The sequence below is a fragment of the Bubalus bubalis genome, chromosome 4 (assembly GCF_019923935.1).
Source record: "Bubalus bubalis isolate 160015118507 breed Murrah chromosome 4, NDDB_SH_1, whole genome shotgun sequence".
Lineage (NCBI taxonomy): Eukaryota > Metazoa > Chordata > Mammalia > Artiodactyla > Bovidae > Bubalus > Bubalus bubalis.
Genome location: NC_059160.1, coordinates 110,168,356 through 110,185,292, shown reverse-complemented (window position 1 = coordinate 110,185,292; position 16,937 = coordinate 110,168,356). Strand labels below are relative to the sequence as shown.

The following is a 16,937-nucleotide window of genomic DNA, read 5'->3' as shown; positions in this document are numbered from 1 at the left end:
TGAGATGGCTCTTACCTTAGTTCTCAAATAATAGTTAAGGGTGAGATGAATGGTCAGATGCTGTAGGTAACTGAGGCATTTTAGTTTTGTGGCTTATCCAGTGGCTCAGAAAATGCAATTTCAAATTGGAATTCACCATGTCACCCTCTGGAGTCAGAGTGCTGCCTCCCAAAGGACAGCCATTCTAGTGAGAAAATGCTTATTCATAAGAAAACACTCCTTCAAGTTGTAACCTGTTAAAAATGCAGACATGTCCATGCAGCAGTCTTCATAAATCTATATCCAACTCCTAACCTCCTTTTAGTTGCATCATAGAACCCACAGATAAGAACAGACGTAAGAGGGTAGTAACAATAAGCATTGCAATAATCATATCTGCCCTTTCCTGTACACTTTCTGTAGTCCTGGTATCATTCTAGGAGTTTTGCATCTATTAAAACACCCATCACTCTAACCCTAAGAGGCAGGTACAGTTGCTGCAGCCCCCGTGTACAGGTGAGGAAATGAGGCACAGACAGTTAAGCACCTTGGTAACAAAGCCAGGGTTCATTCCTGGACAGCCTGGCTCTGCAGTGCTTGCTCTGTTGTCTGTTTTGCTTTGCAGCTTATTTTGTATCCTGGCAGAATACTATTTATGCACAATTTGTATTTACTGCTATGTGCATCTCCCTTCCTTTCCCTCAGTCGAGATGCAAAGGCAACCAGCTCTTGGCTCTGTCTACAGTAGGTTGTGCTATTAGCCAGAGTTTCCCAAGCCACAAATCTGGGAGCCGTCTTTGACTCTCTCCTCCTCTTCAACACCCCTACCCAGAACACTGCCAATGACTTTAGATTTTATTTTCTCCATGCAGTTGGAATCCATTTCCTCCTTTCTGTCACCACTGTCTTAGCAATGCCTCTCAGCATCTCTTCCCTGGATGTCTTTAGTTTTGTCTCCTTCCATCCTACCAAGATGCTATATTGTTCTTAAACTTAACATAATTGAATTTAAGTAAACTTGGCAAAAACAAAGGAACCTTCCCACCTCAGTGAGAAAAAAAAATTCCATTTGTCCCATGGTCTCATTTGCCATTCCTCTTAAAAAGCCCGTGTCCCAGAATCTGGTTCTGTGACCTGAGATCCTGGTTCTGTGACCTGAGATCCCTGTGTCTCGGCTCCTGTCTGCCGTTCGCAGTGTGAGTCATATTTCTGAGGGTCATCCTAGTGTTAGATGAGGAAGAAGCATATTTTTTGTATGACATGGCCCTTCTCTGTTAGTCAGCTTCTTCATCTGGGCTCAAATATAGAAAACATGATCTGGTCCAGAGCTCGAGGCAAAACTGTTTATGTTGGGCTTATTGAGAATTGGTGTAAAAATCTTTCCTTATCATGATAACTCCTTAAGTGATTTTCACAATTCATATTGCCTGAATTTGGTTTTTGCCTTATGCCCTGACTTTGGAACTCAGGTTTTAAGAGATGACTCCACTGTCTGTTCCACGCTGCTGCCAGAATGACTTTCCTAGAATTCAAACCAACAATATAACATCTCTGTTTAAGGTCTTTAGTGACTCACTTCAGGGATAAAGCCTTAGTGTCCTAATAGAAGCTGGTCTTTGACACTTTGCTGAAGGCCTCTCCGGTTACATTGCATAGAAAGCTATTCCACGTGACTTTTTACTACATCTTCACTCAGTGTGACAACATTCCCACTTTATCTATATTGTAACCTCCATCCTGTCTTCAAAATTTTGCAGACTTTATCTTCTTTGACTGCCCTAATGTCAATTGCTAACAGATTTCGAAACATTGATGCGAGCTTTACTTGTGTTAATATATCTTAAACATTTGTATGTTTCATGTCACACTGGCTCAGTTATTTATTTGTATGTCTTTCTCTCCTACTGGAAAGTAGTAGGCGCTTGGGTAAAGACTAAGAATTTTGGTCTTTGAATTCTCTGTGCTAATCACAGTGCCTCACACAGATACCAGTGTTTGATAAAAATGTGTTGAACTGAAATAGCTCTCTTCAAATCAGTTCTAAACCAATAACTTATTTACAAAAACTTCTGGGGAAAAAAATCTTTTTTGTCAATTCTTGCATGTTATATTGTTTTTTAAACAGAAAAGTCTTGAGGTTTGTTTCATGAATTAACTATCTGTTTACTTCTACTAGCCAGTGTTCAAATGGGACTGTGAAATGTGATGAATTAGCAACGCCCTCTACTGGTAAGATCTAGATAGATGTTTTTCTTAGGAGGCTCTAGTACTGTCCCTACTCTTAGGGCAGAAGTTATGAATTCATCACAGCCCTCCTTGCAAATGCACATGGAAGAATAGCCTTAGGAATGCTTTTCTACATGGTGCTCTGGTGCCTCCTAGCTTTTTCACCTCCAGAATTATAATATTTGTTGGACAGTGTGGGGTGAACATGTAAGGCTGCTTAGGGCAGAGCTGATCAACCAGGGAGGCTGCCTGATGCTCCCTATCCCAGCACCACCTCAGGTCTGCCAAACGCTTTCGGGATATGTATCCAGGCACCTGTTGGAAGTCACTTGTGCAACAGCAGTTGGGAAACCCTACTCCAATCAGCAATTGTTAGATTCCGAATGTACACACAAAAAACCTAGGGATCTTGTTAAAATATTGATTCTGATTCAGTAGGTCAGGGTGATGCCTGCAACATTTCTGTTGATGCCAAAGTGATGCTAATGATACGGGGTTCAGGGCTACATTTTAAGTAGCAAAGCTTTAGGACTAGCCATCAATTAGCAATGATATGTAAAATGACATTGACTGCCATCTCTTTTGGAAATATGATTGCATATCATTCCTGAAGATCATATATATTAGGAGACCCTTTATATTATTTGTTTTTCACCACACAGAAAGCCTCAAATGTATGGTCACTGTGGAGAAATTCTAGGCAAATACTAAACAAAGCTACCTTCTGTTGATTTTAATGGGTAGCAAGAGTGTAGGCTGATAAAACCAATTGTGAGCTATTGCTTTGTTATTTATTTGCACATTTATAAATTTTCTAAATTAGCTTTGAATTAATTATATGCCCTTGATTCAGTGTATTAGGATTCAGGCTGTCTAGGGCTTATTTACAGGGTATGTTCATGGACTGCACACATATCTGGAAGCTGCTGGGCCCTCCCCGCCTTGATTCATTTGCATCGGGTGGCTCAGAATTGAGGAAAAGGAAGCCCAGGTGGCCAGGCTTCTCACAGAGGAATCCCCAAGTTTCCTTTTGGCCCCACATAAGAGATGGCAATCCCTCTGAACTCAAAAGCTTTCTGGAGCAATATGTAGCCCCTGTAATTATGTCCATTTTCTGCACTTCCACATTATAGTGAAAGGAGTTAGTCACTCAGTCATGTCTGACTTCTAGTGGCCCCATGGACTATAGCCTGCCAGGCTCCTCTGTCCATGGAATTCTCCAGGCAAGAATACTGGATAGAGTACAAGGGGGTAGCCATGCCCCCTCAAGGGGATCTTGAGACCCAGGGACCCCAGATTTGATCCCGGGCTCCCTGGGTCTCCTGCATTGCAGGCAGATCCTTTACCGTCTGAGCCACCAGGAAGGAGTAACATAAATAGTGACTCAGGGATGAAGCAAGACCTAAAAGTATCACATGTTTGTTGTAAACACATAGCTTTGTAAAAGTTTAAACATATGGTACTGTCAGTCTTCAAAAAATGATAATATATGTTTAGATTAATCACAGTACCCTGTTTCTTGATTTCAGGAAGGTATATACTAGTTGTTTAGTTGTTTTCTTATGGAAGGCAGCTAAAGTTTTCAAACTCAATATAGATTTTGGAAATTTAGGTGATTAAAGGAAATCTGGCTAGAGAATGGTTTAAGCTCATGAACCAAACATCACAGAGTAAAATCAGTTATTACTGGGGTCATCAGTAATTACTGGTAAAATATACTGTGTTCTATAGTTAATTGAGTTTTAATGACAAACGCATGTAAATATGATTGTGTGTATGGAGCAAATACAAAGTTAAACATATTTTGTCTGTGCCTTGTTCCTGAAGTTCACATCTGCCCTGAGGGAAAACAGTATTTCGACTGTAGGTTTCCTGACCCTCAATTACCAGCTGGTGGTATAAACTGTGAAACTACATGTGCAAATTTGGCTATGAACTTCACTTGCGCCCCATCGTCACCCTGCATAAGTGGCTGTGTTTGTGCTCCAGGGTAAGCACATTATTTTCCTTGATAATACAGAATGTTTAGGATTTGATAGAAAACACAAGAGCACTTAGAACATTCTTTATAGAAATAGCTAAAATTGTGTTCTGATTGATGGTTAGCTCTGAACTGGTAACTAGATTATTGCCGTAGGTATTTGTCTGTGCTTATGGGACATATCACTTTCATGCATTGGAGAAGGCAATGGCACCCCACTCCAGTACCCTTGCCTGGAAAATCCCATGGACAGAGAAGCCTGGTAGGCTACAGTCCATGGGGTCGCTAAAAGTCGGACATGACTGAGCGACTTCACTTTCACTTTTCACTTTCCTGCATTGGAGAAGGAAATGGCAACCCACTCGAGTGTTCTTGCCTGGAGAATCCCAGGGACAGGGGAGCCTGGTGGGCTGCCGTCTACGGGGTCGCACAGAGTTGGACATGACTGAAGCGACTTAGCAGCAGCATGGGACATATCACTTTCATGCATTGGAGAAGGAAATGGCAAGCCACTCCAGTGTTCTTGCCTGGAGAATCCCAGGGTCGGAGGAGCCTGGTGGGCTGCCATCTCTGGGGTTACACAGAGTCGGACACGACTGAAGTGACTTAGCAGCAGTAGCAGCATGGGACATATCACATATGTGTGAGATGCATGCCACATAGAACACATGACTAAATAATGTCACGATATGTTGTGTACATGATATAATTAATGCAGTTAATTATAATTAATTGAGGGGAGCATTCATTTCAGGATGGACTTAGCATTTATCCCCGATCCAACTGTGATTTTGGGAAAATGACAGTGAGCCACTTTGCATTCAAAATACTCGAACTGCATTTCTTTTGTATATTCTTTTTTTTAATTAATTAATTAATTTATTTTAATTGGAGGCTAATTACTTTACAATATTGTAGTAGTTTTTGCCATACATTGACATGAACAGTCACGGGTGTACATGTGTTCCCCCTCCGGAACCCCCATCTCACCTCCCTCCCCATCCCATCCCTCTGGTTTGTCCCAGTGCACCGGCTTTGAGTGCCCTGTTTCATGCATCAAACTTGGCCTGGTGATCTAGTTCACATATGATAATATACATGTTTCAATGCTATTCTCTTAAATCATCCCACCCTTGCCTTTTATCACAGAGTCCAAAAGTCTGTTCTTTATATCTGTATCTCGTTTGCTGTCTCACATATAGGGTCATCATTACCATCTTTCTAAATTCCATATATATGCATTAATATACTGTATTGGTGTTTTTCCTTATGACTTACTTCACTCTATATAATAGGCTCTGCTGCTGCTAAATCACTTCAGTCGTGTCTGACTCTGTACGACCCCACAGATGGCAGCCCACCAGGCTCCCCCGTCCCTGGGATTCTCCAGGCAAGAACACTGGAGTGGGTTGCCATGTCCTCCAATGTGTGAAAGTGAAAAGTGAAAGTGAAGTCGCTCAGTCATGTCCAACTCTTAGCGACCCCATGGACTGTAGCTCACCAGGCTCCTCTGTCCATGGATTTTCCAGGCAAGAGTACTAGAGTGGGGTGCCATTGCCATCTCCTATATAATAGGCTCTAGTTTCATCCAACTCATTAGAACTGATTCAAATGTGTTCTTTTTAATAGCTGAGTAATATTCCATAATGTATAGGTACCACAGCTTTCTTATCCATTCATTTGCCAATGGACATCTAGGTTGCTTCCATGTCCTGGCTATTAAAACAGTGCTGCGATGAACATTGACATACACATGTCTCTTTCAGTTTTGATTTCCTTGGTGTATGTGCCCAGCAGTGGGATTGCTGGGTCATATGGCAGTTCTATTTCCAGTTTTTTTAAGGAATCTCCACACTGTTCTCCATAGTGGCTGTCCTAGTTTGCATTCCCACCAACAGTATAAGAAGGTTCCCTTTTCTCCACACCCTCTCCAGCATTTATTGTTTGTGGACTTTTTGATAGCAGCCATTCTGACTGGTGTGAGATGGTACCTCGTTGTGGTTTTGATTTGCATGTCTCTGATAATGAGTGATGTTGATCTTTTTTTGGGTTTGTTAGCTGTATGTCTTCTTTGGAGAAATGTCTGTTTAGTTCTTTGGCCCATTTTTTGATTGGGTCATTTATTTTTCTGGTATTGAGCTGCATGAGCTGCTTGTATATTTTTGAGATTGATTCTATGTCAGTTGCTTCATTTGCTATTATTTTCTCCCATTCTGAAAGCTATCCTTTTCACCTTGCTTATAGTTTCCTTCATTGTGCAAAAGCTTTTAAGTTTAATCAGGTCCCATTTGTTTATTTTTGCTTCTATTTCCATTACTCCGGGAGGTGGGTCATAGAGGATCCTGCTGTGATTTATGTCAGAGAGTGTTTTGCCTATGCTTTCCTCTAGGAGTTTTGTAGTTTCTGGTCTTACATTTAGATCTTTAATCCATTTTGAGTTTATTTTTGTGTATGGTGTTAGAAAGTGTTCTAGTTTCATTATTTTACATGCGGTTGACCAGTTTTCCCAGCACCATTTCTTAAGGAGATTGTCTTTTCTCCATTGTGTATTCTTGCCTCCTTTGTCAAAGATGAGGTGTCCATAGGTGCATGGATTTATCTCTGGGCTTTCTGTTTTGTTCCATTGATCTGTATTTCTGTCTTTGTGCCAGTACCATACTGTCTTGATGACTGTAGCTTTGTAATATAGTCTGAAGTCAGGCAGGTTGATTCCTCCAGTTCCATTCTTCTTTCTCAAGATTGCTTTGGCTATTCGAGGTTTTTTGTATGTCCACACAAATTGTGAAATTATTTGTTCTAGTTCTCTGAAAAATACCATGGGAAGCTTGATAGGGATTGCACTGAATCTATAGATTGCTTTGGGTGGTATACTCATTTTCACTATATTGCTTCTTCTGATCCATGAACACGGTATATTTCTCCATCTATTTGTGTCATTTTTGATTTCTTTCATCAGTGTTTTATGGTTTTCTATATATAGGTTTTTTGTTTCTTTAGGTAGATTTATTCCTAAGTATTTTATTCTTTTTGTCGCAGTGGTGAATGGAATTGTTTCCTTAATTTCTCTTTCTGTTTTCTCATTGTTAGTGTACAGGAATGCAAGGGATTTCTGTGTATTAATTTTATATCCTGAATTTACTATATTCATTGATTAGGTCTAGTAATTTTCTGGTGGTGTCTTTAGGGTTTTCTGGCCACCTCATGTGAAGTGTTGACTCATTGGAAAAGACCCTGATGCTGGGGAGGGACTGTGGTCAGGAGGAGAAGGGGACGACAGAGGATGAGATGGCTGGATGGCATCACCGCCTCGATGTACATGAGTCTGGGTGAACTTCAGGAGTTGGTGATGGACAGGGAGGCCTGGTGTGCTGCGATTCATGGGGTCACAAAGAGTCGGACACGACTGAATGAATGAACTGAACTGAACTGAACTGATGTAGAGGATAGTATCATCTGCAAACAGTGAGAGTTTTACTTCTTCGTTTCCAATCTGGATTCCTTTTATTTCTTTTTTTTCTCTGATTGCTGTGGCTAAAACTTCTAAAACTATGTTGAATAGTAATGGTGAGAGTGGGCACCCTTGTCTTGTTCCTGACTTTTGGGGAAATGCTTTCAATTTTTCACCATTGAGGATAATGTTTGCTGTTGGTTTGTCATATATGGCTTTTATTATGTTGAGGTCTGTTCCTTCTATTCCTGCTTTCTGGAGGGTTTTTATCACAAATGGATGTTGAATTTTGTAAAAGGCTTTTGCTGCATCTATTGAGATAATCACATCGTTTTTATCTTTCAATTTGTTAATGTGGTGTATCACATTGATTGATTTGTGAATATTGAAGAATCCTTGCATCCCTGGAATAAAACCCACTTGGTCACGATGAGTCAGTTCTTTGCATTAGGTGGCCAAAGTATTGGAGTTTCAGCTTCAACATCAGTCCTTCCAAGGAATATTAAGGACTGATTTCCTTTAGGATGGACTAGTTGGATCTCCTTGCTGTCCAAAGGACTCTCAAGAGTCTTCTCCAACACCGCAGTTCAAAAGCATCAATTCTTCAGTGCTCAGCTTTCTTTATAGTCGAACTCTCACATCCATGCATAACTACTGGAAAAACCATAGCTTTGACTAGACCGACCTTTGTTGGCAAATTAATGTCTCTGCTTTTTAATACGCTGTCTATGTTTGTCATAGCTTTTCTTCCAAGGAGTGTCTTTTAATTTCATGGCTGCAGTCACCATCTGCAGTAATTTTGGAGCCCCCAAAAAGAAAGTCTGTCACTGTTTCCATTGTTTCCCCATCTGTTTGCCATGAAGTGATGGGACCAGATGCCATGATCTTAGTTTTCTGAATGTTGAGTTTTAAGCCAACTTTTTCATCTCCTCTTTCACTTTCATCAATAGGCTCTTTAGTTCTTCACTTTCTGCCATAAGGGTGGTGTCATCTGCATCTCTGAGGTTATTGATATTTCTCCCAGCAATCTTGATTCCACTTTGTGCTTCCTCCAGCCTGGCATTTCTCATGATGTACTCTGTATGTAAGTTAAATAAGCAGGGTGACAATATACAGCCTTGATGTACTCCTTTCCCAATTTGGAACCAGTCTGTTGTTCCATGTCCAGTTCTAACTGTTGCTTCCTGACCTGTATACAGATTTCTCAAGAGGCAGGTCAAGTGGTCTGGTATTCTCATCTCTTGAAGAATTTTCCATAGTTTGTTGTGGTCCACACAGTCAAAGGCTTAGGCATTGTCATTAAAGCAGAAGCAGATATTTTTCTGGAACTCTGTTGTTGTTTCGTTGATCCAATGGATGTTGGCAATTTGATTTCTGGTTCTTCTGCCTTTTCTAAATCCAGCTTGAACATCTTGGGGTTAATGGTTCATGTACTGTTGAAGCCTGGCTTGGAGAATTTTGAGCATTACTTTACTAGCATGTGAGATGAGTGCAATCATGTGGTAGTTTGAACATTCTTTGGCATTGACTTTTTTTGGGATTGGAATAAACAACCTTTTCCAGTCCTGTGGCCACTGCTGAGTTTTCCAAATTTGCTGACATATTGAGTGTAGCATTTTCAAAGCATTGTCTTTTAGGATTTGAAATAGCTCAACTGGAATTCCATCACCTCCACTAGCTTTGTTTGTAGTGATGCTTCCTAAGGTCCACTTGACTTCACATTCCAGGATGTCTTGCTCTAGGTTGGTGATCACACCATCATGATGATCTGGGTCATGATGAACATTTTGTATAGTTCTTCTATGTATTCTGGCCACCTCTTCTTAATCTCTTCTGCTTCTTTTAGGTCCATACCATTTCTGTCCTTTATTGTGCCCGTCTTTGCATGAAATGTTCCCTTTGTATCTCTAATTTTCTTGAAGAGAACTCTAGTCTTTTCCATTCTATTGTTTTCCTCTATTTCTTTGCATTGATCACGGAGGAAGGCTTTCTTATCTCTCCTTGTTATTCGTTGGAACTCTGCATTCAAATGGGTATATCTTTCCCTTTCTCCTTTGTCTTTAACTTCTCTATTCACAGCTATTTGTAAGGACTCCTCAGGCAAACATTTTGCCTTTTCGTATTTCTTTTCTTTGGGATGACGTCTAATCTTACCACACTGTGATCAGAAAAGATGCTTGAAATGATTTCAATTTTTTTTTAATTTACCAAGGCTAGAGTTATGGCCCAGTATGTGATCTATCCTGGAGAATGCTCTGTGTGCACTTGAGAAAAAGGTGTAATTCATTGTTTTGGGGTGAAATGTCCTATAGATATCATTTAAGTCTAACTGGTCCATTGTATCATTTAAAGTTTGTGTTTCCTTGGTAATTTTCTATTTGGATGATCTATCCATAGGTGTAAGTGGAGTATTAAAGTCCCCCGCTATTATTGTGTTATTGTTAATTTCCCTTTCACACTTGTTAGCATTTGCCTTACATATTGCGGTGCTCCTATGTTGGGTGCATATATATTTATAATGTTATATCTTCTTGGTTTGATCCTTTGATCATTATTTAGTGTCCTTCTTTGTCTCTTTTCACTGTCTTTACTTTGAAATAATTAAAATTCATTTTCTCTGAGGTTTGTATTGCTACTCCTGCTTTCTTTTGGTCTCCATTTGCATGAAATATCTTTTTCCAACCCTTCACTTTCCATCTGTATTTGTCCCTTGTTTTGAGGTGGGTCTCTTGTAGACAGCATATATTGGGGCTGTGTTTTTGTATCCATTCAGCCAGTCTTTGTCTTTTGGTTGGGGCAGTCAACCTATTTACGTTTAAGGTAATTTTTGATAAGTGTGATCCCATTGCCATTTACTTTGTTGTTTGGGGTTTGAGTTTATAAACCTTTTCTGTGTTTCATGTCTAGAGAAGATCCTTTAGCATTTGTTGAAGAGCTGATTTGGTGGTGCTGAATTCTCTCAGCTTTTGCTTGTCTGTAAAGCTTTTGATTTCTCCTTCATATTTGATTGAGATCCTTGCTGGGTATAGTAATCTGGGTTGTAGGTTTTTCTCTTTCATCACTTTAAGTATGCCGTGCCATTCCCTTCTGGCCTGAAGACTTTCTATTGAAAGATTAGCTGTTATCCTAATGGGGATCCCCATGTGTGTTATTTGTTGCTTTTCCTTTGCTGCTTTTAATATTTGCTCTTTGTGTTTGCTTTTCATTAATTTGATTAATATGTGTCTTGGGTGTTTTGCCTTGGGTTTATCCTGTTTGGGACTCTCCGGGTTTCTTGGACTTGTGTGGCTATTTCCTTCCCCATTTTAGGGAAGTTGTCAAATATTATCTCCTTAAGTGTTTTCTCATGACCTTTCTTTTTGTCTTCTTCTTCTGGGACTCCTATGATTTGAATATTGGGGCGTTTAACATTGTCCCAGAGGTCTCTGAGGTTGTCCTTGTTTCTTTTAATTCTTTTTCCTCTCTGCTTCATTTATTTCCACCATCCTATCTTCCACCTCACTTAGCCTATCTTCTGCCTCGGTTATTCTACTGTTGGTTCTCTCCAGAGTGCTTTTGATCTCAGTTATTGCATTATTCATTATTGATTAACTCTTTTTATTTTTCTAGGTCCTTGTTAAACATTTCTTGCATCTTCTCAATCCTTGTCTCCAGTCTATTTATCTGTAACTCCATTTTGTTTTCAAGGTTTTGGATCATCTTTACTATCATTATTCTGAATTCTTTTTCAGGTAGACTCCCTATCTCCTCTTCTTTTGTTTGGTTTGGTGGGCACTTATCATGTTCCTTTACCTGATGAATATTTCTCTGCCTTTTCATTTTGTTTAGATTGCTGTGTTTGGGGTGGCCTTTCTTTAGGCTGGAAGTTTGTGGTTCCTATTTATTGTCAAGGTTGCTCCCTGTGGGTGGGGTTGGACTAGTGGCTTGTCAAGGTTTCCTGGTTAGGGAAGCTTGCATTGGTGTTAAGGTGGTTGGAGTTGGATCTCTTCTCTCTGGAGTGCAATGAAGTGTCTAGTAGAGAGTTTTGGGGTGTCTGTGGGTTTGGTATGACTTTGGGCAGCCTATAGTTTAATGCTCAGGGCTGTGTTGCTGTGTTGCTAGAGATTAGTGTGGTATGTCTTGCTCTGGAACTTGTTGGTTCTTGGGTGGAGCTTGGTTTCAGTGTAGGTATGGAGGCTTTTGGATGAGCTCTTGTCAGTTAATGTTCCTTGGAATCAGGAGTTTTCTGGTGTTCTCAGGTTTTGGACTTAAGCCTCCTGCCTCTGGCTTTCAGTCTTATTCTTACATTAGCCTCAAGACTTCTCCATCCATACAGCACAGATGATAAAACATCTAGGTTAATGGTGAAAAGATTCTCCACAGTGAGGGACACCCAGAGAGGTTTATAGAATTACATGGAGAAGAGAAGAGGGAGGAGGGAGATAGAGGTGACCAGGAGAAGAAGAGGGGGAATCAAAAGGGGGGAGCACAATCTAGCCAGCAATCAATTCCCTATGTGCTCTCCACAATCTGGAACACCCAGAGAAGTTCATGGAGTTACATAGAGAAGAGTGAGGAGGGCTTCCCTGGTGGCGCAGAGATTAAAGCATCTGCCTGCAATGTGGGAGACCTGGGTTCGATCCCTGGGTTGGGAAGATCTCCTGGAGAAGGAAATGGCAACCCAACCCAGTATTCTTGCCTGGAAAATCCCATGGACAGAGGAGCCTGGTAGGCTACAGTCGATGGGGTAGCAAAGAGTCGGACACGACTGAGTGACTTCACTTTCAATTTCAGGAGGAGAATAGGGGGAGTCAAAAGGGAAGAGGCCAATCTAGCCAGTAATCAGTTCTCTAAGTGTTCTCCACAGCTGGGAACATCCAGAGAGATTCACACAGTTAAGTAGAGAAGATAGGGAGAGGGAGAAGATAGAGGTGACCTGGGGGAAAGTCAAAAGGGGGAGAGCAATCAAGCCAGTAATCACACCCCTAAGTGAAAATGGATACTGAAGATTAGATTCTTAAAGGTACAAAATTGATACCAAATACCCAAAGCAAAGATTAAAAATCTAGAGGTTAGACTCTCAAAAATATAATATTAAAAATACAAGATAAAATCAATCACAAAAATTATAAAAAATATATATATATGAAATTTGCTTTAAAAATTAGGCCTTTTTTGCAAGGTAATAATAGGTAATAAAAATGAAAATTAAATGAGTAATAAAGAACTTAAAAATAAAAAAAATTTTACAAATAAAAAATGATAATAGTAAAAATATGTCTAGGAATTTCTCTGGAGCTGTTGTGGGCAGTGTGGGGTCAGTTCAGTTTCAGATATTTCCTTTTTCCAGCTTATACTTCTTCTCAAGGTTTATAAGCCCCTTTTAATGCTTAGTCAATGTTAACTACAGGGTTTTAATCTGTTGCACCTGTCACTTCCAGAGCAGTTCCCTCTTCTTTGTTTATTTTGGCTTCCTCTGTTTACAAGTCTCTTCAGTGTCTAATTTCTGTCCTGACACAAGCGGGTGAAGGTGGTCACTTATTTAGGCTCACTTGTTTAGTTGTGTTGTGGGGAGGGAGGAACACTGCAAACAAATTTCACTTGCGTGTATGGGGAGTGCTTGCAGTGTATGGACCATATTTGGTTTGCCCCAGCTCATGGAGCGTGTGCTCTCCCGGTGTACATTGCTCAGGCTCCAGATTGCTCTGCAGGGGTGCTGTCCAGAGCAGACCCATCATTTCATGCACTTCCCAGGTCTAAGCCACTCAGGTTCAGGTTCTCAGGTACTCCACAAGGGCACAGACTTGGTTGGGTGTGCGTTTTGTGCCTTTCCCAGGTTTGAGCAGCTCAGGCAGCCAGCTGCTTTGCGAGCGCACTGTCTGAGGCGGTCTGTGCATCTTAATCACCTCCCTAGTCCTGGCCGCTCAGTTTCCCAGGTGCACTGCGAGAGCACTGTCTTAGGTGTGCCGTGTCTCCTCTGGGGAGCTGATCTCAGGCTTCGACCCTCCTGGCAGATGTCAACCGTCCAGGATCCCAGGAAGACTTGGTTAGCAATTGGGAGCCTGCTCACAGTTTAGTGGAGGATGCCATTTCTGAGGCTGAGATTGCCCCTTGCCTTCTGGCTCTGGCTGTTGCACGCCTGCCTCTCCACCTCTGGCAGAAGGCGTGGAGAGGAGAGGCCTGCACGCAGCCAGCTAACTCTCCTTTGGTATTCGCTCAGTCCTTTGTTCTGTGAGCCAGCCAGGCTGCGTGTTAGTTTAGAGCCTTTGGCGGGAAAGTTCTCTTTTTCTCTGTCTCTCTCTGGCTATCCCACAGTTTGGGTTGCTATCTCACATTAGCTCCCTCAGGTTGTCCTCAGGGCATTCAGGCCCAGTCCTTACCCTAAGCACCAATGATGCAACCTGTGCCTCCCTGTCCAGTTCCCGCTCATGGGTGGCGGATGCGCGCGTCTGGGCTACTTCTCTGCTGGGAGTTGCGGTTAGGCACGTATTCTCTGGATTTTGTGTTTTTTCCACACCACCTCTCCCCCCATTTATGTTGCTCTCTGAGATTCCATAACTCCCCTCAGACCCAGGGTGAGAGGGTTTACCTGATATTTGGAAACTTGTCCTCCACGACTCCCTCCTCAGGATGGGTCTTCATCCCTCTCTTTTGTCTCTCTTTTTGTCTTTTATATTTTGTCCTACCTCCTTTTGAAGGGAACAGGCTGCCTTTCTGGGTGCCTGGTGTCCTCCGCCAGCGTTCAGAAGTTGTTTTGTGGAAGTTGCTTAGCATTCAAATGATCTTTTGATGAATTTGTGGGGGAGAAAGTGGTCTCCCCATCCTATTCCTCCGCCATCTTGGGACTGCCCCTCTTTTGTATATTCTGTTGGCTATTACTGTTGTTGATGTTAAGTTATATTATTAATACCAGTTTCCTTATCTAATGGATGTTACATAAAGTGGTGTGTTGAGGTTATTTAGGGCAGTGGGTAACAGTGGGAGCTCTGGCTTCAGACACACCTGTTTCAGATCCCAGCCCTGTCGGTATTAGCTGAATGCTTTTTCTGCAAGTTCCTTTAAAGACCCAATTAAGCATTGTGAAATGTGGCATGTTTGTATATTTGTGCACCTGTGTGTATACTCAATAAATATGGGTGACTATTTTGTGGCGGGCTTCTCTTGTGGCTCATCTGGTAAAGAATCCGCCTGTAATTTTGGAGACCTGGGTTCAATCCCTGGGTTGGGAAGATCCCCTGGAGAAGGAAGAGGCTACCCACTCCAGTATTCTGGCCTGGAGAATTCCGTGGACTGTATAATCCATGGGGTTGCAAAGAGTTGGACACGCCTGAGTGACTTTCACTTTCTTTCACTTTTCTTTTATGGCAGCATAATTTACTCTTACCTTTGTAAATTTCCTTTAGTAGCAGAAATCCCTAGTACTCATGGAAGGTAAATACAGAATCTGGTGGCTATTCACTTCCTCACAGGCACACGTGGAATCTGGCCTCACTGGCCTTCCCTCTTCTGATGATGAATAGAAGCAGTGCACAGAGGGAGAGCCACCTAAGGCAAACAGGTCACCCATTCTTTCTCGATGAACATATTCACACAAAGTGATTTCTGAGCTCAATTCATATCAGCCAGGAGCAAAGAAGAGAGAGGTTTTGTGGTCTGTTTCCCAGGAGATTCACATTTGTCTAAATGGTCCCCACCTGAAATAGGTTGAAGAGACAAGTAACTTGGGGCTGTATCAATCTCTTTATTAAAGAAAGGACACAGAAGGAGTGTGGAAGAACAAAGCCTTGCATGGGAAAATAAAGGCAGGTAGAAATCAGACCATAGAGCAGACAAGCAAGGAAGGCATTTTAGTAAAAAGGACAAAGGAAATAAAACTTTTGTTTTATAGTAAACTAATTGAGCCATACAACATTACTTGACTTATTTGACTTGATTATGACTCAGGGATGCATGGCTGATTAGATAAAACTACGTCCTAATTTTGTTTCATATGCTTGTGGTTGATGCTATTATTTTAGAAAACATCTATTTGCTGTCCTCTTTGACTTTTATTTCAATAATGATTAATTAATTTATTGGTCAAATTTTATTATAAAAACTTAAAGTAATTTTCTTCCACCTTCTCTTGTTTTATTGAAATAAATAAAGTTTCAATTGACTAAGAGTCTTCTGCCTGTTTAGAAATAATTTTGTAACATAGAACTTTCTATTATAAAGTTGCTTATGGTACTATGATTTGGATTGACTTCCATGTAACTTGGGGGGCTTATTTTAGGACCATAAGCCTGGTATCACTTGTTTTTGTGTGGCTTCTTATAGTCCCAGCAGTTTTTCAAGTACAAATGAACTTTAGTTTAGAAATCACTGTGGGTTAAATAAATGTAAAATAATATAGCAGAAAGAGACATACAAAACCAGGATAAAATGCTGATCCTCTTTCTTATTAGCTAAAGTACCTCAGGGTAAATCTTAACCACGTGGAGTCTCAACTTTGTTTTGTTTTGTTTTTAAACAAATGTACTATCTACTTCATAGATGGTTGAGTATATGCAGCACACCAGTCATATGGTAGGTGCTCAGCAAATGTTTATTTTATGACTAACCCCACTTCCCAAACCTGCTTAAAGCAGACAACTCATAGTGATTTACAGCTCTCTTCTTCCTTCTTCCAGTTTTGATTATGTTATGTTATGTTTGATTATGTTATTTGTTATGAAAAACTCATCAGTCATCAGCATAACCATTTAAAACCACTGCTTTGGCTGGTTGTATAAGAATTGTACTTATCACATTTAATGTAGTATAATCTACAAAGATACTCAATCACTATGCTGTACACCAGAAGCTAATATAATATTACAAATCAAAGGCTAACAGAGTTTTGCTTGGAGAACACACTGGCCATAGTAAACACCCTCTTCCAACATCACAAGAGGTGACTCTACATGGACATCACCATATGGCCATTAAATCAGCTATACTTCAATTAACAACTGAAGTGAATGATACTTTAAGAAATAAAAGAAATGAGAATTAAAAAAAAAATGTGGTGCAGTTCAGTGAGGCATCCCTTATCTAAAAAATTCAACATCCAATGTTTACAAATTACCTAAAGTGTGGGACATTTTGTTAAGATATAGGGAAGACAGTACTAGAACACACACATGTAAGAAAACAATAGAATCTACCTTATGGAATTGTCATTAGGATTAGATGAGTCAATGATACATGTAAAGTGAGTGAAACAATGGCTGGGCCACGGTTAACACTCAAAAATACTAGTTTTTGTTATTGTTTTCTCTATAAGACATTTAATGAATTACT

General features: G+C 40.7%; 1 protein-coding gene across 1 annotated transcript in view; it reads left to right on the top strand.

The window, feature by feature from the left end:
• The window catches only part of OTOGL (otogelin like), a 198,463-nt gene that overhangs the window by 80,515 nt on the left and 101,011 nt on the right, over nt 1-16,937 (top strand). The window contains exons 22-23 of the mRNA XM_045165523.1: nt 2,156-2,208; nt 4,033-4,195. Coding sequence (XP_045021458.1) covers nt 2,156-2,208; nt 4,033-4,195 — 216 coding nt within the window. The remainder of the gene's footprint in view (nt 1-2,155; nt 2,209-4,032; nt 4,196-16,937) is intronic.